Below are 22,049 nucleotides of genomic sequence, written 5' to 3'. Positions count from 1 at the left end.
TTAAATTAAACTTTTAAATGAAAATGATATACTTACAGATTTAGATTTTGATAGGCTGCCCAGTGTTTGAATGGTTTTAGAGATAAGTGTCAAAGTTCGAGAAGTCTGCGGGTCCTAGCAAAGATAACAATAGTATTATACAGGTTGGATATTTAAAATATCTCTTATTTCTTTTCCTCTTGTAGAAGATTAACATACAATTGGAAAAGATTCAATGAAACACTACAGGAGAAGAGTTGTCTCTTTCAAAGGCTTTTGACTTTTGTCACCGTGCTTCATAGCTATCACCTTTGGCTCTCTGAAGAGCAACGACATGCAAAACTAAAGAGACATCTGCCTTGAAAGCTGTTCAGTTCCTCTCTGTTCCCAGTATAAACAACTAACTGAAAAGTTTGGATAAGTAGCTTAACAGTCAAAACATCTCCAATTGTTGCTGACAATCAATCTAGCATTAATGTAAGACTATGTAAACTAATGTAAAAATGAAGCAGTGACCATATTTTCCAGTAGAGTAACTTAGACTATCTACCTGTTCACTGTTCCTTCCATACTTCTCAAGTTCTTCATATAACAGTCACGCAACATAGGCTACCGCATGCAAGACAGACATAGCAGATCTTTGAACTAACAAAATTATTTCTCCTAGGGATTACCGAAATAACTTAGAAAAGAATCTTGCTAGACAGAATATGATGATAGATCTATATGCATAGCTAGAAAAAAATAACGCAGTACTTACTGGATGGTGTGGTGTAAGCTGAAAGAGGTTTGGAGAAAGAATGGCAGGAGCAAAGAATCTCAAGAAAATAAAGCTGCTGACAGCTGTATACCTCACATCTGGGTCACCTATATAAAACAAAATATTTCTACTCAATATTTCAATAATACTTCCTTTAAAACCTTCTGAAATTACCAGAATGCCTTCAGAAAGTTAACTCAAACATTTGCTGGAAATACACATAATCTACAAATTGAATCTTCATTATTATAATCTGCTGCCCTTCATGAAGATGCCTGTGTTAGTTGTTTTGTGTGATTCTGGTTTGGCATTGCCTGCTCCTTCTCACAGAATTAAAACAACTATGAGGGAGTGGAAAAGTGCTTTCTCGACAGCCAGAAAACCTTTGCTGCACAAGGGTCTTCTAGGACAAAGAGATAGCAACGACTCCTCTAATTTATAGATTGGTCATTATTACAAGTTGATGTATGAGCAGAAAATAATTCATCTGCGTAGAATCTTCAAGATTGAGCCACTGCAAAAACCTGAACATTTGAAAACTCAGCATATATTGTAAATACTGAAAAATACGGAAACCATAAACATGCACCAATGAAATGCTCTTTTCAAATGCTGTCTTCCTTTGAACCATGTTTAAGGAAAGCTCGTGATCACCCAAAGTCATGTTCTTTGCAGAATGAATAATCAGGGAAAAAACCAGAATACACTCCCCAAACCACATTTGGGGTAATACACCCACGGATCACAGAGACTACTAGACTACACCTACACTACACTTATCAGAGGTATAAAGTAAAATAATATATTGAAACTCACCTTGAAAACGTTTGGCAGCTGATTCTCTCAGAGAAAAGAAAATATCACACATCACCGTAGGACAGCTTACACCAGATTTTGTAATGACAGTAAAAATGCGATCAACATACTGCCTCAGATTTTCCTGAAAAAAACCCAACAATTATGACATTTTTGTTGTTGTTGTTGTTATGGAAAGCAGTATTACTCCTGGTTTTATTCATAATGGAATCATTAATAAGAGATTTTCACTTTTAACATCATATACTTGTAAAAGAATCTCACACTCAGTGATACTCAATGAATATACATATTTAAGAGTAAAAATGTTATCCATATCAAAAACAAACATCAAATTATACGCTAGTATGACATATTCTTTCTTTTTACAACACTGCTTAATGTGACATTGCTAGAGATACAAGAGACGCAGGCTAAGTTATCCTTGCTCCCATTGTTAATGCTGAATATTTGATCATTTGTCACCAAGCCCTAATCTTTTTTTTTTCTTTCTGGCCAGGGGAGGGTGGATGCATGTAATATTCAATAGATACTGCATTTATAGTATAATGTAAAACTGATATAAAATAAGTATATGCAGTTTGTGATGTTAAGAGAGCTTCTAATGTATTCTAGTAAATGACAGATTTATCTGCAACATTTAATGTCTGAGGGCCTAAGTTACACAAGGTAGTACAAACAGATATTCTGTCTTCAAAATCTAATGCATACCCTGTTATTTTCCAGGTTTTCGCCATCTTTCAACTTCACAGGATCAATTTCACAAGGTTTATGTACCTGGCAGATCTAGAAAAAAGATACATTGCACAATTAATATATTAGTTTACCGTCAAGTGAACTTTTCAAGAAGAAAAAGTTTTGTAAAAAGCCTCACTTACTTTTTGTGTAAAAAGCAAAGTGTATAAGCTGTACTTTTTTCTTGACAAAGCACTGAAGGCAAATTATCAGTGATCTTTTTTTTTTTTTTTTCAAAAAAAGAATCACTAATTTGTTCTATTTTTTCTTCCATCTGAGATGAAAAATTGTTCAGATACTCTCATGCAAGATGTTATATGACACCAAGCTGAGCGGTGCAGTCGATACATTGGAAGGAAGGGAAGCCATCCAGAGGGACCTGGACAGGCTGGACAAGTGGGCCCACGAGAACCTAATGAGGTTCAACAAGGCCAAGTGCAGGGTGCTGCACTTGGGCCAGGGCAATCCCAGGTATTTATACAACCTGGGGGAAGAAGTACTTGAAAGCAGCCCTGCGGAGAGGGACTTGGGGGTCCTGGTGGACGAGAAGCTGGATATGAGCCAGCAGTGTGCGCTGGCAGCCCGGAAGGCCAACAATGTTCTGGGCTGCATTAAAAGAGGAGTGGTCAGCAGGGAGAGGGAGGTGGTGGTCCCCCTCTACTCGGCTCTTGTGAGGCCCCATCTGGAGTACTGTGTCCAGGCCTGGGGCCCCCAGCACAAGAAGGACGTGGAGCTCTTGGAACGAGTGCAGAGGAGGGCGACCAAGATGATCAGAGGGCTGGAGCACCTCTCCTATGAGGAAAGGTTGAGGGAGCTGGGCTTGTTTAGTTTGGAGAAGAGAAGGCTCCGGGGAGACCTCATTGTGGCCTTCCAATACTTGAAGGGAGCGTATAAACAGGAGGGGGATCGATTGTTTGTGAGGGTGGATAGCGATAGGACAAGGGGGAATGGTTTTAAGCTGAGACAGGGGAGATTTAGGTTGGATATTAGGAGGAAGTTTTCCACACAGAGGGTGGTGACGCACTGGAACAGGTTGCCCAGGGAGGTTGTGGATGCCCCGTCCCTGGAGGCATTCAAGGCCAGACTGGACGTGGCTCTGGGCAGCCTGGTCTAGTGGTTGGCGACCCTGCACTTGGCAGGGGGGTTGAGACTTGATGATCTTTGAGGTCCTTTTCAACCCAAGCCATTCTATGATTCTATGTTCAAGAAAAGCTGTATTTTGTTAAAAGAGTCAACTTTAATGTATATCTATATTCTTTAAAAACTGAACATGTTTTTGATGAAACAGTAAACCAACCTCTAAAGAAATTGTCAAATAATTTAAAGGAAGTCTGTGGTCTGAAAGTATTGCTCAATTACTGCAGTAAGAACCCCACCCCCACCACTCTGGACTGGACAGATAATAAACCATTGCTACAATATGTACATCACATACACAGTTATCTAAGAGTAATTTGATTTCTCTAAAGCCACTAGATGAAATGTCTCAGTTACAGCTTCCCAGCAGCTTTCTGCTGTATATATTCTTTATCCATTGAAGTTATTACTTTATTCATTTCTCAGAAACAATACATGGAAGATTTTATAAGATGGTATAATTTAATTTAGTTAGACAAGTGGAAACATTCAATTTCCTTTAATACAATCCAACTGTTTCTGAGCTGGGTGACTCAGCTGTGCCTAAGCTAAACTAACACAAAAGGTTTCAGTGTACAGAGAAACAGGTTCTTAACTATTTTTCCTACAAACCACCTTAAAATTAGAAGGAAAAACAGTACCTGCTCCCTGAAGGCCTTTTGATGTGACATTTAAATTAAAAAAAAAAAAAAAAAAAGAAGAAGTCTTAAATGCTCTTACCTCATCTATAATTGGCTTTAGTGTAACTTGCAGATAATGCATCCCTGCCAGTTTCATTGTCTCGTCAATGCACTTGGAAGTTAATGAGTTTCCTCTGAAAATGGTGTTTGGATCTCTGGAAGTGAACAATTTTCTGTAATTTAGTCTCTTTGTAATAAACTGCTAACATATGGTAACACAAGCAGCAGTTAAAGGTGATGGAAATATGGTTCCGAACACATAAACAAAAATTCCTTTGGACACAAGCCTGCCATTAAATGCAGTCATGTAGGCACTTCCAGGCTGTAACAGAAAAGCAGCAATCCTGTTAAATTCTGAGGGACTGAAGATTTTTTGGTGTGTTTGCACAGTGTGCAGAAGCCTCAGTGCACCATCCAAACACATGGCAACAATGAAGGCTCAAAAGGGTTTACAATACAAATGAGGGAAGCTGCACCTGTTTTCACACGCTACTGAACAGCATTTATTTAAGTAAGGGAAGGAAGGGAGCAATTTCAGTCTTGTAACAACACTGGACATCACAAATGACCTTCTTCTACCAAATAAGTGGTTGTAAACTGTGAGGGAGATGAAAATACCAGCTCCAATGACACAGTCATCTCTTTTAAGTGACCCCCAGCACTGCCCTGTGATAACACCTGAGAGCAGATCCCAGTTCTAAACTGAGAACTGTGTACAGGCTGACACCATGTAGACTCTCACGTTTTTCTGAAAGGCCATCTCCACAGAATTCTTCTTGTACCAGACATATGGCCACTGCAATTTGTTAAAGATTACTCATCTGCACTATCACATACACTTTTTTGTTGTTGCATTTTGAAAACTCAACTGAAAATTGTATATTTATTTTAGTTATGTAGATCCCTATTTAAGCAGCTCTGTCTTCTACACATACATTGACAAAAATTGACTACAGACATCAGATCAAACTTCTTGTTTGATCTTGACAAGAACAAAGTTTTTATACACACACTAACATCTTCTCTGCTGCTTATAGCTTACCACAGTTGTACTCATTTACAAGCAATGAATAATAGGATTTTTTTTTTTTTAATTAAAGAACTAAGCTCCCTGCCTGTTACAAATGCCCAAAAAATCATGAAAACAAACATATTTGCCATTTTATCTCAGGAACATGACTGACTAGGGAGCAGCAAATTTCCTCATGCTGCATCAACCAAGCAGTTCCAGCCAACCTGCAGCACAGAAAAATACACCTACCTACAGGAAGAAAAAATCTCTAACCCCCAGACACACTGAAAGAAAGGCGTCTCACACAAAGTCTTTATTTTGTACTGAGGAACTGTCCTTCAGAGCCAAAGTCTGTCATTCTCCTTGACCACCATTTGGCTCATCTACTGTCAGCCAAGAGCACGATTATGTAGGCACAAGGCTTGCTGCAAAATCTGTTCTTTGAGACTTGCCTGGTGTAAATACTCTATCTTACGCTACTAAATTGTCAGAACACAATTAAGTCAAGTAAGTGATTTACAAAGAGTGACCAGAAAAAAGATTCTGTTTTCTGCTTTCCAATGCCAGATCCAATCCCGTCTTTGTTCCTCAGCCTTCTAATTTGAAAGACTGGACACACAGCTTTCCTTAAATACTCATATTTAGAAAGAAATTTGCTTTTTGTTTAGAACAAATCCAGCAAACACTTTTACTCAGCGCAAAATGACTTATTAGCACACTCTGAAGCTGAAATGATTTCATATGAACAGCTGAAGGTAATGTAGGTTTTTACGGTTATTATCAAACTATCAATACAGACAACAGAGTGAAGATCCCTGCTCTCAGACCTTACTATAGTTTTCCAAGTAAACTTTGCAAAACATGATGGGAATTCCTCCTCAAATGAAACTCACCAGTTCTTCAGAAATTTTATAAAGAACTCTGCCATTACAATCATAGAATCACCAAGGTTAGAAAAGACCTCTAAGATCACCCAGACCAACTGTCCACCTATCACCAATATTTCCCACTAAACTATGTCCCTCAGTACAACATCTAAATGTTTCTTGAACACCTCCAGGGATGGGGACTACACCACCTCCGTGGGCTTTGCTGAAGTCTAGGCAGACTGTGGCAACAGCCTTTCCCTCATCCATCAGGTGGGTCACTTGATCATAGAAGGAGATCAGGTTGGTCAAGCAGTACCTGCCTTTCATGAACCCATGCTGGCCAGGCCTGATCCTGCACATGCCGTGTGATCTCCCTCAAGATGATCTGCTCCAAAACCTTACTTGGCACAGAGGTCAGGTAGACAGGCCTGTAGTACCCCAGATCATCCTTACAACCCTTCTTGTAGATGGGAGTCACACTAGCAAGCCTCCAGTCCTCTGGGACATCTCTGATTGACCAGGAACACTGACAGATGATGGAAAGTGGCTTGGCTATCACCTCCACCACCTCCCTCAGCACCCTCGGGTGGATCCCATCTGGCCTAATGGACTTGTGGCAGTCCAGATGGAGTAGCAGGTCTCTAACAGGAACAGGTAGCCCAAGGAGGTTGTGGATGCCCTGCCCCTGGAGGTATTCAAGGCAAGGCTGGACGTGGCTCTGGGCAGCCTGGTCTAGGGGCTGGCAGCCATGCACTCAGCAGGGGGGTTGAAACTTGATGATCTTTGAGGTCCTTTTCAATCCAGGCCATTCTATGACTCTATGATTCTATGATAACTGTTTCCACTTGAATCATGGGGGGTTTATTCTGCTCCCCATTCTAGACTTCCAGGTCAGGGGGTAGGGTACCCCAAGGATCTGGTCTGAAGTTGAAGTCCCCCATGAGAACAAGGGCTGGCGATCGTGCAACTTCTGCCAGCTGTTTGCAGAATGCCTCATCTGTCTCTTCATCCTGGTTAGGACCTCCACCAAGACTGTCCACCTTGTTAGTCCTCCCCCTGATCCTTACCGATAGAGATTCAACCTTATCACTCCCAGCCCCAAGCTCAACATTGTCAAAACACTCTCTAACATAGAGAGATACACCACCACCCCTCTTTCCTTGCCTATCCCTTCTGAAGAGCTAATAGCCATCACCATCCTTCTGAAATGGCAACTTTAAGTCATACTTTGCCTGCCGCACAATGGCTTCCTGGCTTAGGTGGGAGAAAAAGGAGCAACTTCAATAGTTTCTTTTGAAATTGCATTTAGTTTCAGAAACTGAGTGTAGGATTCTACCACAAGCCAACACAAAGCTTGATAGGAATTAGTTTGTTGGTACTTACTGAGTTCTCTTCACTTCAGCACTTGCAATGGCACTTATGAAAGGCACAATTCTGCCATAGTGTAAGAAAAGCCTGACGAGAGGTATGGCTGCTTCCTGTTTTTCTCTGCAAACTTCACCCAAAATGTGTGCAGCTGATGCTGAGACAGGCTGAAGAGTGGAAAGAAACAAAAACGTTGAGAGATCTTTATAGGACAAGCAACATTTCCTTCTCTTCCCCTTAGCTCCTTAGTGCATAAACCCACATAACAATTGCAGTGGTCAGTTACCTAAACACAGCAGGACAGAACATGGGCCTCACATTCCAGTTGTTGTTGGCTTTAAGATTTGATCAGAAGAGGGCAGCAATTTAAAAACTATTGCAGTACAGTCTTTTCCCCTCATTTATAAAAGTTGACTTTTCACTGAATGCGACTGTTGCCTGGGAAGCAACTGAAGAAGAAGAACTATAAACCTTTTTATTTTCAGACTATAGTAACAACAGAAACCATTTCTGGAGCTGAAAAAATCAACACTCAAACCCCAGGCCCAAGCCAAATGCTTAAACTATACACAGTGGCAGACCAAGTTCATCCTTCTGACATTTTAGATTTGGTTCTCCATTTGGGGTTGTTTTGTTTTCTCATTTTGTTTTGTTTTTCAATTATGCAAGTAAACTTGATCCTCTCCAATAAAGGAAAACCAATTGATCAAACTGAAATTTACTTTGCATTTTCACACATAAAATTAGAAAGCGACAGAGAATACACTGCTGTTAAAACCACTGGTGTTCCTGGGTGTGCCTCCACCCACCATACTATAAGCAGATAAAGATCTTTTCTGTAAGGACAGAAAACAAACATGAAGGATATTCAGAGCTTAACAAGATCCTTGGGTGTAAGAAGGAAGAAGTTGAAGACTCTGGTAATTATACACCTATGGTGCCAGCAAGATTGCGTCTAACATTCAGGGAGACCCCTGTGACAACGAATTACAGGTAAACAACAAGCAGGACAAGCAAATTACCTCAACATCTGCAGATTTTAGCAGGAGGTCTCTAAGTGGGCTGTAATAGTCTGAGGAAAAAACATGGTCCTCAGTGTAAACCACATTTAACCTTAAGGAACCAAGGTCATCAGGTTTCAGTGACTTGTTACCATTATCTCTGGGCTGCAGGAAATACCTGAAATGCAAAAAAAAAAAAGATAACGTCTGTGCTGAAACACAAGATTATCTCAGGCTATACATAAGCACATATTAAAGCCACAGATTAGAGATACAAACAATCTTTATAAACTCATAAAATTTCTCGAGAGTTCCGAATCAGAATTTTTAATCATTCACTAGTGTATTTTGCACCAGCTCCAACATGGAAAGTTCTGATCATTAAGATTTATGTAGATGTAACATATTAAAAAAACACATTTTCATAAAATTATGGCATTGCTATTGAATTGCAGTAAATAATATCATAAACTCAATGTATTAAAATTCCAACATGCGACACTTAAGCAGACTCAAATCTCTAATCATATTATCAAAATTTCTTGTTCTTACATCTGCTAAGAGTATTTTGGCTTGCTTACAAAAAATATAGATACAAATTAAATCCATTTAAACTTTATCACATAGTAGTAATTATTCAAAGACTTCACAGCAAACATATGTTTCTACTTATACTCCAAAAGAAAAATGTCAAGTACCATGCTTCATAAGAACTAGACTGTCGGAGAAATTTCAAAGGAAGTCTCAGTTCTCCTAGAAACTCATCTCCAAACTTCAAGTTACTGGCATTCCAGAGATCAACTCTGTAATAAAAACAAGTAATGTAAAAAGATTCAATATGAATAAATAAAACTTTGGTTTTAATTCTGTTGTTTTTTCCCCTCAAGCCCAGGAGTTAGAAAGCTCCAAAACTGTACAATACTGGTTTTCAAACAGTTAAGAGACAAAGTTAGACTTCTGGAGCCTTACTACTCATCTCCACGAAACAGTGAAAAATCATCTAGAATACCTTTTCCTCATTTGTATTGTTTCCACAGTCCATAGTGATAAAGATCCAGGGGCTCTCTGCATATCCCAGATAAAGGAAAAAATACAGATAAAATGAATACCACAGCGAAAAAGTGCAGAGACCTTCAGTCTCAGACTAATTTGGATCTACCAGCAGTCTAAGTGGTAGTTTAAAGAGTGAGGCTGAATTTCTACACAGCCCTTCCCAAAGTTGTAGCTTCTGGGAAGATTCACCATGTCGAGCTTACAAATTTGTAGCATCCTAAAGTTGTTCTGTTCAGATATTAAGACTGTACTATCACACTGTATCATGTGTGTATTATCTGTAATCTATGCAGTTTCTGTCACATAGTCCCTCATACGTGGAAGTTCTGTTAGATGATGCTTCCTTGCTTTTCATGCACTCTTTAACATTCAGGATGTAAAACAATTGCACTCGGATTCAAAGTAGAAGTATTGGTGTCTAACCTGGCATTTGTGGATAAATGCTGCAATACCTATCTCAGAGAAAGGGTTTCAAACTCTACAACAAATGTTTCTGTACGTATTTTAAGGCTTCCTCTGAGAGGCACTTTTATTTTAAAACCAGCACAGCTAAGAATTTCTCAGCTAAGTGACAGTCTGAATGTGCCTTAAACTCTGGGGAAAAAAGGCTGTACGGGGAAAAATACAGGTTGTTGAATAATGAAGATTTTTAGGAGAACTGTAACTGTAATCTGGATAAGGTGCAAAGTCATTTGATTATGGACATATTTACACCACCTTCCCAGTCTCAAGCAAGTCACAGCAGGCTGTCAAGGAATGAGGATTGATAGTCCTGTTAGAGGTTTATCCTACCTTATGCAAGTGTAGAACATGTAACTTATAAATCCCCTGAGCTCTGCATCTCTCACCACTGTCTCATGCATCAAATTTCATATGCCAGACATGTCAAAAGCTCACGTTACGTGCCTGCTGCTTTAAGTTCTTCAAACTGTAATATTTTAACAATTTTTTTTTCTGTAGGGCAAAAATGACCCAACAGGAAGTCACTGAAAATTCTACCTTCTTCGTTTTTTCTCCACATCCAGTTGATTACTATCTTACAAATTAATTCAAATGGCTAAATGCATGTTCAGGAGGGGATGAATCTTTTGAGAAGGTTATTTACACACAGTCCAACTTTGCATTCACGAAGTATTTACAGGCTATTGGTTTCTAGTTTATGCAAATGCGTTCTAGATGCTCACTGGCAATAACACTTTCAAACATACACAGCCTCACACAATTCCAAAGAATGTGCCCTACAGCAACTTAAATTATAGAAAAAAAAATCAGTAAAATGGCTCTGCAGGAGAGGAACTCAAAACTCAAGGTAGATCTCACATTGCACAATAAGCAAAGCAGGCATGCAAATTCTGACATTACTGCTTCACGTTCTTGAAGCATAAAGCGTAAGTAAAAGTAAAATTAAAAAGAATATTATACGCAAGACCCCAACTCTACCCCAGTAATCTAAAAGATTACTGCTTCCCAATCTTTTTAGAAGGCAAAAGTATGATAAGTGTTATTCTAAAATGGTCAGACACTGGTCACAGAGAGAAAGAAAGAACAACAGAGAGGAGGAGGAGAAACAATGAATTTCACCAGAACATCTGGTCCTTTAGTGCTGATATGCTCTGCCTGCAACTTCCTACACCCACTCAAAAAGAGAAACTTTCATAGCTTTAGAGAAAAGCCATGAGAGACTGAGTTGCCTCTGCACCCTGTGGAATGGTATTTTCTCAGGAGAGAAAAAGAAAACAAACCCCCAAACCCATTAATTGTATGATCCATCCAGAGGGCATGGGGGCAATCTAACTCTGAGAAAACAGAGCAAAGGAAGTGAGGGGGGTGGGAGGAAAACCCGAGATGGAAACAAAAACACTCTGTCCTATACGGGACAAACTGTCTGAGCAAAGAGTTTGCCCAATCAAAACTAATTCTTTATCTACTTTCACTTAATATTTATGCGCTTAATCTTTTCCCAACTAATTTACAAGTTTTTCACATTACATTGTGGTGTGTTGTTGTTAAGGAATGGAAGACTTTTCTGAAACTTATCTACATCTCTTGTGTCTCTTGCATACAAATAATCTCCCTTTCTTGTCTCACAGAGTCCTGGCAAACACAAGTCTATTAATGGTCATGCAGTGCTGTGATACTACAGTAACGGGCTACATGAACCAGCAGTTGACAGGCAAAGTAGAGGGTAACGTGGCAGCCCCCATCCATTCATTAACATAAACACATCTTGCTTGGTGGGAATAAGTACCGTTCCCCTTGCCCAGTCCCTTCCCTTTTCCTTACTGCCAGTCATGCTTCTGAAGGGACTAGGGAATGTTTTGAGAGAGAAGCCCTGACTTCTCCTCCAGTGGGAACACCTGGAGAGAAAGGAGTGGAAGCTATGCCAACTTTCTTCCTCAACTTTCCTTTCTCTAAATCATACAGCATACGGGAGAGAGGAAATATCACACCACACGTGTATGTGGATACAGCAGTTTTCACCTACTGTGCATCTAGATCACCAGCTGAACTAAATCGTTAAGTTTCTGGTACGTGACAGTACCTCACACATGAGATATCTCTAGGCTTTGCAATCCTTATTGTTTGCTCCCCACTCTGTCTGTTCACCCATCCCCACAACACTGTTGACAGCCCTCTGCAAGTTTTAAAATAGCAGTAAGCGGGTGGGTGGGGTTGTTTTGTTTTTGAAATCAGAGTTACTTCTTTCCTGTGCAAAGGATCATACCCAGCCTCACGAGAAGGGGTTACATTCTGGCAGGAAAAAGAGAAGAGAAACTGCCTCAGACCCAGAGAAAATTTCAGCTCAAGAGTTTCCTTTCAGGGAAGGAGGACCTTATCTGGGTTGCCAAAATTAAGTGACAAAAGAAAACAGATCCTTCAACAGAGAGTATCACAGAGCTCTTGGGCTCTCTTGGGAAACTGAGGGAGGGAGGGTTGAAAGGAGAGACCAGACGTAAAAGGCTGTGCTTAATGATAAGTGCACATTAGCATACACATTATACACACAGAGAAAGGATACTGAGGAAAATAATGAGGATGTCTCCCACAGCAGAACTGTCATAAATTCATATAGGATCTACATCTTATCATGTAGGTAAAGACACAGTGACAAAGACTCTTCCTTGAGTTACCAACAATGAATTCATGCTTGTCATTTTGAAAGAACAGTCGACTACAAAGTACACAACTTTGGAAGATTATTAGTAGAAAGTATTTTATATTACCTAATCTCCATTTTGTCAACTTCATCAACATCTTCAATATCAAATTGGGACTTCTTGTTGTAGCTACTCGGTCTTGTAACCTAATAAAAAGGAGGAATCTTTAACAAATTAAACTGCTACAAAAGCATTTTTGTGTTACTTCTACAAAGCTCTGGAAGACTGTGGCCTTTGACTATCAGCAGCGAATTCATCCCCGATTCTGGAAACATTGACGCATGGTAACAAACCTGTTGACTGCAGATTCCTCACTATACAGAAGTAGTAACAATCTTATTCAAGAGTAACTACATATTGCAGGCTTTCCTTACCAGAGAAAGGATGTCCTTAATATTACTACAATACTTTGAGTTTACACTGTCAAAAGAAAAAAGATCGTGAAAATGAACACCACTTTTATAATCCACTGAGGGAAATAAAAGGGCAATTAACACTCATGTCTTAGTACAGCAGTACAACAGATGCCTGAGGCATTCTGAAGAGGAGAGAGGTGAAAAGCAAAACCACCATTAAAAACATTTTACAATGGAGCCAATTAAAACTGGGAAGTTCAGCCTGTCATGATATCCTGGAATTCAATTTATCACACCCCCACAAAAAGTACTGGGCAGATCCGTTGTCCAAGAGATGCTAGACTGTGCTATGCATCTCAGAATTTAGAACCAGGTGCACAGTCCAGCAACCACACTTGCAGCACTGATGAAAGAAAGGGAAGATAAGCTGCAAGTGTACAGCATGAGCAAAAGAAAGCTTTTGTACAAACATTTCTTACACCTTCTTTTCTAGCACGATTTTAAAAAGCCTTTGATATTTTTGTTTTTTTCATAGTGTGTCAGAAACTTGAGAAAAAGGCTACTCCACCCAACTGAAACCACAGCAGGAACTGATCAAACACAAGTGCGTATGATGTGTGGGTTCAGCTCTTGGTTGCGCACAGAAGCTCAGCTTTATTGTATGTTTAAATACTCATGTGGCTTAATGCTTCCCACTCACAAAAACTGGCTTTTATCGTAAACTTGACTTCTTGTTACATCAGATGCAGACAGAATAAACGAGAGAGCCAAAGATGTAGCAGCACAGACAGAGAGAAGTGAGAAAAGAACTGTTGGGACACCCAACAATCTTTTGTGTGTTTAAGAGGAGGCTCCATTTTCAAGGTGCTAAACATAAAACCAAAGGTACTGTAGCAGCACTGGGGACCAAATGCTCTAGCCCAGAACCAAATGAAACACACCTGTAAGCCCATTATCATGATAATTTAAATGCGTCCTACAACGCCAGCAGCTCAGAACAAATTTTCTGCCCCCACCCTTACAACCATCTTCACTGTGGCTTCAAGAAATCATCCTACATAACTCAAAATTATGTATTTTCTATTCACATTGTGAAGCTAATGGTGTAGTTCTGAATAAGAAAGCAAACTGTAGTGTTTTATTGCCTCTAAGACATGAGTTATGAAAAGTTACAGGAGAGGTGTAACTTATGGCACACCCCTTTCAAGTAAACACTTTTCCAAGAAGCTCTGTTGGAGTCTGCATGCATGAGGTCCCTCTGTTCATCTGCATGACTGCTTAGTATGTAGATTAATCAAAATGCTAAAAATGAAATGTCCTATGAAGTCCAAGGATTTCAAGGATGGAAGTAGATACCAGGGAACTTTCAGCCCGGACTGTAGAACTCTGCACCATTTTACAAGAAAGGGTGAAAAACTCTACTATGCTGGTCTCTATCTTTAGGTAAAGCTGACAAGCTGCTCATTTTTTTCAGCACAATCAGATTTGCAAACAGGTTCCCAGCACTACCTCCTTCTTCATGAGTGGGAGATTTCCCTGTAGCTGTGTACAGAACTCTAAGCCCCTTCACTGCTGCAGCTGAAGTGGTGGTGAGAATGGCTCCAAACCATCAGGTGCAAGTTTCACTTGTAGCACCCTTAAGTAAGCCCTTAAATCTTCCAAACCAACGATAAGCTTTTTTCCATTTAGCTAATTAAATCTATTTTGCGGCAGGAAGAAATGCATGTCTCCACTGACTTCTACAGATTTTCTTCTTCCTTAGAGCCATGGCCAATTGCTGTGCTAGCAGACTGCAGGAAAGCTGATGAAACTCTTTGGAAGCAGTAAATGATACGTCTGTCAACAGCATGAATCTGCACAGCTCTGCGGGAATCAGGTTAGCTACAGGTCTGCCCACGTCTCATTAGTGAATGCATTTCCCAGTCCTAGCAGTGCTACTGAACCTTGATCCTTGGAGACATTTAGCCTGGCATATACTAACTACTCAAAATGACATAAATTTATGATGGTTCTTTCTGCACTGAGGGTATGTTTATTCTGGCTGATTCAGACATTGTCCTTACCCACACAGAAAACCCTTTACTCTGAGTTAGCAGGACAGTGAGGGTACGGGTTCCAGTTCAAGTTTTGCTTTTGCAGACACTTGCAAGCAACACAGTCCTCAGCATAAGGGCAAGCAAAGCAAGGCATCAGCCCCCTTCCACAGTTCTAGCTGGAAGGTGCTTTCTGCTCCTCTCTTTCCTCTCCCCATCTGGCACCATCTGCCAAGTTCAGTGTTTAAATACCAAATGTTCGCTGTTTCTGCAGCACACAGAAGGCAGAGGAATCAGACAGGTGAAGCTTTGTGGTATACAAGCTGAATTCCTTGATTAGGCTCATTAAAAAGCTCTCACTGTCAGACACCTCCAGAACTGTCTACATTAAGAATCTGGAAGCTCATCCTAGTTTATTAACACAGAGCATTACTCCTGTTTCACTGCCAAAGGCTGCAGCTCAGGGACAGGTGACAGACTGAAATCCTGAATACAGACACCACAGTGCAGTTTCAGTACTCAATACCACAGGTTCTCTCTTCCCCAACCCACGCAGCACCTCCACAGCCACATGAGTTAGGTGAGCCCCATAAGGGCTCAGTGCTAACCAAAGGTAAGGCTGCAGTGAACTTACACCTTAGGGAGAGATTTGATGATTATTGGATGCAAGATTATCCTGACCAAGCCTCAGGGCTTCCACTCATTCGGGCAGGAAGAAAGTGCCAATAATGAACTTGAGTATCTGTTCCTCAAATACATCATCAAGAACACACTGCCGTTGGTATGTCCAACTTCAGATCAGTTGATACAACTGCCAGCTTCTAAGCAAAGACAGCAGTGTATAGAGTGGGTGGATGTCAGCAGTAAGGCCCCTCACAGGCACTGCATGCAGGATGCATGCACTTCGTATCTACATGATGCAACAGTGCTTGTCTGGTTCAACTCTCCTCACACCTCCTCTCTAACATGGCTGCCTGTGCCCCAAAACTAACTTGAAATCACATCCCTAGTACCATTCCTATGCCAGCAGCTTCCGATGTGGATGCAACCTGGATGATGCAAGACATAGGAATAAACAGGGCTTTCCAGTCATGCTAACTGCACTGTATTATTCTGGCTTTTCACTAAGTTACTCCAGATAGCTTTTTGAGGTATCTATTGAGATAGAACAATTCAGTGTAGACCAAGACTAAAATGTCCAAGAGAAAAATAAAAGAGAAAGATTCACATACTTTTCAGACAGAATGAAAAGTTTCAACAGGCATCCGTATTATACACCCATGCACATATACATAAGGACAGACCACAATTACTGCTGCTTTTGCCAAAAAGAACCAAAACCAGCACTTTTTTTAAAGAGTTATACTTTGTCTTAACTGGACTTGTTGAAAATATTCTGTGTTAGATAAAGTTGTAGAGGCTTTGTGTGCTAGTATTACAGCAGATTGGTAGACTGCTGAAACATTCTTTTTAAAAAGTATCTTTCCTCTTCTGTTTTCACTGCTCCTCTGAGACAACCTTCCTCCCATTGACTGGAAAAGAAGGGTGGAGCTGCTGTAAAACCACAAGCTAAAAAATATATACATATATAAAAGCCCATTCTTAACGCTCCTTTCCCAAAACTGATCTGGGTTGAATTATACCCGGGTTGAGTACAGCTTGCTATTCAGGAGAAGTGCCCACCTTTAAGCTTCTCCTTCAGAGCACCTGGGCTGAAGCAACATACTGCTGCCTCAGCAGACATCTAGTCTGACCCTGGATACTTCTTTCCCCTGCACTTTGCTTTGAAACAGCCTTCATAGAAGACAGCTGGCACAACATGGAGCAGGATGCCGTGCCAACTATCTACAGTATAGTATTTCAGCTTATCACCCATTCCTTTGAAATACCAACCTCAAAATAAAACACTTCATCAAAATGTGGATTGTTGGTCTTCTTTTTAACTTTAGTCTTTTTGGCTTCCGATCTGAATAAAGAAAAGAAAAAAAAGTGTAAGAAAACATTAGCAGAAGTGTGATCTTAGAACAGAGCCACTGAGGAACAAATGGTCACTCATTTGGTAAAACTGGCATGCCATGTGGCTCCAGCACAGCAAGGCATACAAACATGCACACGTTTAAGAAAGGATTCACTGCAGCCTATTTCTCTCAAGTGGCAGTATTCACAGTTTGCTACCCTTTCTTAAATTAAGTCCTTGAACTCTGATGTTCTTACTTTCTTGATCCAGCAGCATCTGATGTCTGAACAAAATGACTTGCAGGAATGGAGCTTTGAACAGCAATATTTGAGGGGAGAGTCAACTCAAGAATTTCTCATACCCTAAGAGCACAGGAGTCAGGAGGAATTATATAGATATTTCTGTATTTTATATTTCATAACCTTAGCCTGAGGAATCAATGAATGCTTTTCAGTGGTGTTAAACAATCAAAAAAACCATTTTCTCTCAAGAATGAAGAAGTTTTTCAAAGGAACAGTAGAGCACAGAAGGTCTTCAGGCTTCTTTTTAAAGCCTCACTTTTTATAATCTTAAGAAGTCAGATTTTAATTGGTATATACCACTCTCTTCCCTGAAGCCACAACAGCCCCTAGTAAATGGTATGTTGTTGAATTACAGTGAGCAGTGCTGAGCAGAAGTCTCTAATTTCTACTGCTCTGCAGGAACAACACATGGCACACCTCCCTCAAACCATTGGGGAATCGGCCTGACAAAGTTTAGCACTGCTCATTCATCTGTCTCTGGGCAGCATCTTCCACCTGTATCTGCATTTTAGAATACAGACATCTAACTGCTTGGTAATTGGGCTAGAGCCAGCCAATGTATTCCACATCAGCCAGCCAACAGCTGTTTGATGATTACCAAATGCTAAAAATCTATGCTTAATTTGTTCCAGTTACGTACCAGTGAGAAACTGTATTGTCCTGTGTCACATCTTCCCCTAAAGCTCTCCAGCAACAACAAGGCACAGATAAAACAGACATAGATGGAGAGCTGCACCAACCAAGTGGAAAACTGACCTACTAATCATTTCATTCCAGAATCTATCCCTCATTTCTCATGCAGCAAAGCTGCTTAGGTAGCTTGTAACTGTTTTTATTAACTGAATTTATACATATACAGTGGGCAAGCAAGGCTGGGTTAAATTTCTAGTGCCACTACACATTTCCGGCATGATTTGAAAGGTCCAGCCCACAAGTATACAGTGCTTTCCCAGAACCAATTCCAGCCAAGAGATCTGTTGGCACTGTAAGTACAAACTACAGGATAAACAATAGGGCATTTGTTGATGTTTTTATGCTCAGCACTGCATAAAATACAGTAGCGAAAAAGCTTTCCCTCTCCTAAAAGGGGAGGCCATGAAAAAGCCAGAGAATGATACACAGATTAAAAATACCTCACTGTTCCTAGGAGGAGATGAGAGATAAGAGACTAATCGCCTGCAGGACATGGGGCTGATTGCCTATCCCATCTCATCAGTCACACTTGCCAATCAACCTCTTTACTGATAAGCCCATCAGGGAGGGGACTGGGAAGCAGGATGTAGAACGGGAGACGATTAAGGCAGGCACAATTATTGGGCAATTAAAGCACTGGATAGGAATAAGCTGCATGCTGCTTGCTGAAGATAGGAGGCAAACCTTCTCTCCCCAACAGAAAATGAAACAAAAACAGATAGGAACAAGATGCACTCCTTATTTTAAAGGGAAATATTTTATCAGCTGTCACACATTATTCAGACAGGGTAGGGGAGTGGGAACAGATAAAGTTTGGACATTCAAGGATACTAGAGTCGTCAAGAGATCTCCATATAGTTTCAGTTATATTAACAACCAGTGCCATCTGAAGCAAATTATATGATTAAAGAGTCAAAGTATACAATTTAAATACACTGCTCATTAAGGTACGTATGACATAAGACACCTAGGAAAAATGAGGAATACAGAGCAACCTCAAAGACTCTTCTGCATGCAAGGTATTTGTCAAGAATGCATCTCATTTATCTTGATGTTAATAAATTCTTGTAAAACATTAAATATATGTCTATGCCACAAAATCCAATTCTTTGAGTTCAGAGGAGAGATGTGTTCTTTTTCTAATATGTCACAGACAAAACTGTGGCATTCAACAGAGTGAGAAATTCTGTAAAAGAACAGGAAATTGGATCCAGTATTTAAACTGAATATTATTATGCAGAATCTAAAATTTTATCCATGCTACTGTATCCACACACATCAAATTACAGGATTGAACTACCTAGGGTTTTCTACATATACCTTAACTTGCCACACCCCAAAAGCATAAAAAACCCTAAATATTCACATACAAATGTGCATGTTCTGCTAGATGCTGATGTATTCAGCTTTCTCTCCCATCCTTACCCCAAATTAGGCAATAAATTTGTTACAAAATGGCCTCCAACTGTGAGGTGAGAAGATGCACAAATTAAACCTAACCACAAATTACATTCTCCAAGATATTCAAATTATTCAGACCTTTACATAAAACAAAACTGAAGTAAGCTTCAGATTACTTACTCAAGTATACTGTAGTAGTTCATACATATACACACAAATAACTTAATTTCAGTGTTGTCTACATCTTCTGTCTACCTAAGAATAGAGATTTCTAGACAAAGGAAACAGAAAATATCCTTACAAAATGGTAGTTTTTGTATGAGCAATACTTGCCTGGAGGGTCCTGCTAAGGTAACAGTGGCATAGGGATCACATTGCCCATTCACAATGGGCAGGCCTTGGCATTCTAAAACTCTGTAAAAAGAAAATACCACAGATGAACAGATCAATAAAATAGGAAGAGACTGGAATGAAAATAAAAGCAATGCATCTTTATCCTGCTCCATTTTCACAATATCTTTTACTAGAGAACTGAAATGTAGCTAAGCACGAGCCTCTAATTTACACCTAAAACTTGAGAACGTATTTTGGTCTTAAATAGTAATTTTAATACGGACAAAATTAAAGTTAAATTACAGAGAAACCTTAACTTGAAGGACTCTTACTGTTCAAGTAGAACAGCTTAAGGTTCATGAAAAAAAGAGTATGCCGTCAAGATGGGAACTGTCAACATTTGAAAATTCTCTAACAATTTATTCACCAGAAACAGTAATAGCCAGAATTTCTTTCTGTAACAAAGGATTAAAAAGAAAAATCACACACACATATCCCTGCAGCAGTCAAATAATTTATCAGAATCATGTCTGTGAAGGTCTTCACTCTTTGGACAAGATTTGGCACAGGCTGTGTTAACTGTAGTCCCAGAGACAGCATCTCTTATCCATCTTTCTCCATTAAACTTTCAAATAACAAAACAGAAAAAAGAAACACATTCAGCAGCTCTCCACTGAAGAAGTCAGAGAACAGACACGGCAGGGAGAAAACAGAACAAATGGGTTTATCTTGCAAGCCACGGTGAGAAATCTGCACTTTCACACTCTGATTTCAACATCCCTTTGGAAAAAAAAACAACACAAAACCAATGAAAAAATATTCCATAAAGCTAAAACCTACTGAAGAATGAAGCACCAATTGAAAATAAAAGCAGTGAGGGTAGTGCCAGGGCTCTCCCTCCTGAAACAAGTTCTGCTTCAAACAAGGGAGTAGCACTACTCTTGCAGAGAAAAATATCTGGCACACTTACGGGTGCTATAAAATCAGCAAAAAATTAAGATCTGTTTTACTGCTTCCAATGACAGCAACTTTGATTAAAAAAAAAAATCAGTAGACAAAATTCAGTAACAGTGTTCCACAATTTTATCCACAAAGGAAATATTTTGTAACATATGGTGTGGACTTCATAGGCGGCTTAACCACAGAACTTTTACTTACTCTGCATAAAGGGATGACTACAGTGATGGATTCAATACAGACATCTACTTTTACCAGAGGAAGTTCTGCCCTAATCCGATCTAGATAGGTTCACACAGCAAGTACAAAAAGCCTGAAGATCACTCTAAGGCGCCACACACAGGCAGAGGAAGTAGTACGTTATATTAACAGTTGGATTCTCTGACCTAGGATCCCCAGAATAAAGGCTAAACAACTGGCCTAATACAAACAGTCGCCAGGTATTCCAATTTGAAAGAAAAATGCTACTTTTTAAATTCAAGAAAGGTAAGCATGAATAGAAAGAACATTTATGGGGAGCACCACGCTGTAGCCTTCAGGCAGAGCAGCAAGAAGTGCAGGTGGAAAACCCTTAAGTACTAGCAGAAAGTCTTTAAGAGTCAGGTCCAGCTCGATTTTTCTTGTGAGTGCAGGAGAGATCACTTCTTTGCCAGTACTCTTTATCCCAACAACACTATATCCACAGCAGAAACACTCTGTGACTATGCCTGCTGGTCATTCTTCTGGATGGCTTGAACACATTCATACGTGAACAGAAGAACTGCACGCTGTGTGTCAGCATCAAAACCCACACCCTTCCACTGCTTCCGTAAGGCAGCCTTTAAGTTCCTTGAAATGAAACATTAGCTCAATGGCTTTCTAGCAGTCAGCCAATTTTCTGCTGTTCATGAATGGTTTCCAAGCCAGCTCTCATCCATACAGGAAGAGTTATTTGAAAATTACACAATGAAAGCATGTTCAGAGACCGAATTATTTCTGTTTTAATAAAAGCAGTCCTTTCAGAATATGTAGGCAATAGAAAAGGATCCCAGCAGCGTGATCTAAACTTGAGGACATGTAGAGCACTACAGATTAAAATCAGAGATGTGTCTGAGTGCTGGAAAGCGTGAAGTTATGCATACACACAAGCATACTCTAGCTATACACATGCACAACAATAGGGTCTACTCTCATACTGCCACCTACAAAAAAACCTTCATGGTTTTTGTGGATACTACTCAAACACCATCACTTCAGCTGTCACCAATGGTTACATCAACAAGCAGTATCGTTAGCTGGTCAGACAGAACACAGTAACATTGGGCACTGGCATCTTGAATCTGGTGTGCTCTAAAAAACTAAGTAGAAAACAGAACGACTCCGGATTTGGTGTGCTCTCCATGCTCGTATGACTCATCTCAGAAGACAGAAGTTATCCATTCATGAACAGCTTATTAAATCATGAATGATGTG

General features: G+C 39.9%; 1 protein-coding gene across 4 annotated transcripts in view; it reads right to left on the bottom strand.

Annotated features, from left to right (window-relative positions):
• The window catches only part of RASA3 (RAS p21 protein activator 3), a 177,219-nt gene that overhangs the window by 15,548 nt on the left and 139,622 nt on the right, over positions 1 to 22,049 (bottom strand). For all 4 annotated transcript variants that reach the window (XM_021414541.1, XM_021414548.1, XM_021414551.1 and 1 more), the window contains 11 exons: positions 19,641 to 19,721; positions 16,848 to 16,920; positions 12,632 to 12,711; positions 9,053 to 9,157; positions 8,376 to 8,532; positions 7,372 to 7,520; positions 4,148 to 4,262; positions 2,267 to 2,341; positions 1,556 to 1,679; positions 740 to 846; positions 37 to 114 (listed from right to left, as the gene is read on the bottom strand). In XM_021414541.1, coding sequence (XP_021270216.1) covers positions 37 to 114; positions 740 to 846; positions 1,556 to 1,679; positions 2,267 to 2,341; positions 4,148 to 4,262; positions 7,372 to 7,520; positions 8,376 to 8,532; positions 9,053 to 9,157; positions 12,632 to 12,711; positions 16,848 to 16,920; positions 19,641 to 19,721 — 1,144 coding nt within the window. The remainder of the gene's footprint in view (positions 1 to 36; positions 115 to 739; positions 847 to 1,555; positions 1,680 to 2,266; positions 2,342 to 4,147; positions 4,263 to 7,371; positions 7,521 to 8,375; positions 8,533 to 9,052; positions 9,158 to 12,631; positions 12,712 to 16,847; positions 16,921 to 19,640; positions 19,722 to 22,049) is intronic.

The sequence above is a fragment of the Numida meleagris genome, chromosome 1 (genome assembly GCF_002078875.1).
Source record: "Numida meleagris isolate 19003 breed g44 Domestic line chromosome 1, NumMel1.0, whole genome shotgun sequence".
NCBI classification, from domain to species: domain Eukaryota; kingdom Metazoa; phylum Chordata; class Aves; order Galliformes; family Numididae; genus Numida; species Numida meleagris.
The sequence above is the reverse complement of the archived record's forward strand: the minus strand, read 5'-3'. Positions and strand labels throughout refer to the sequence as shown.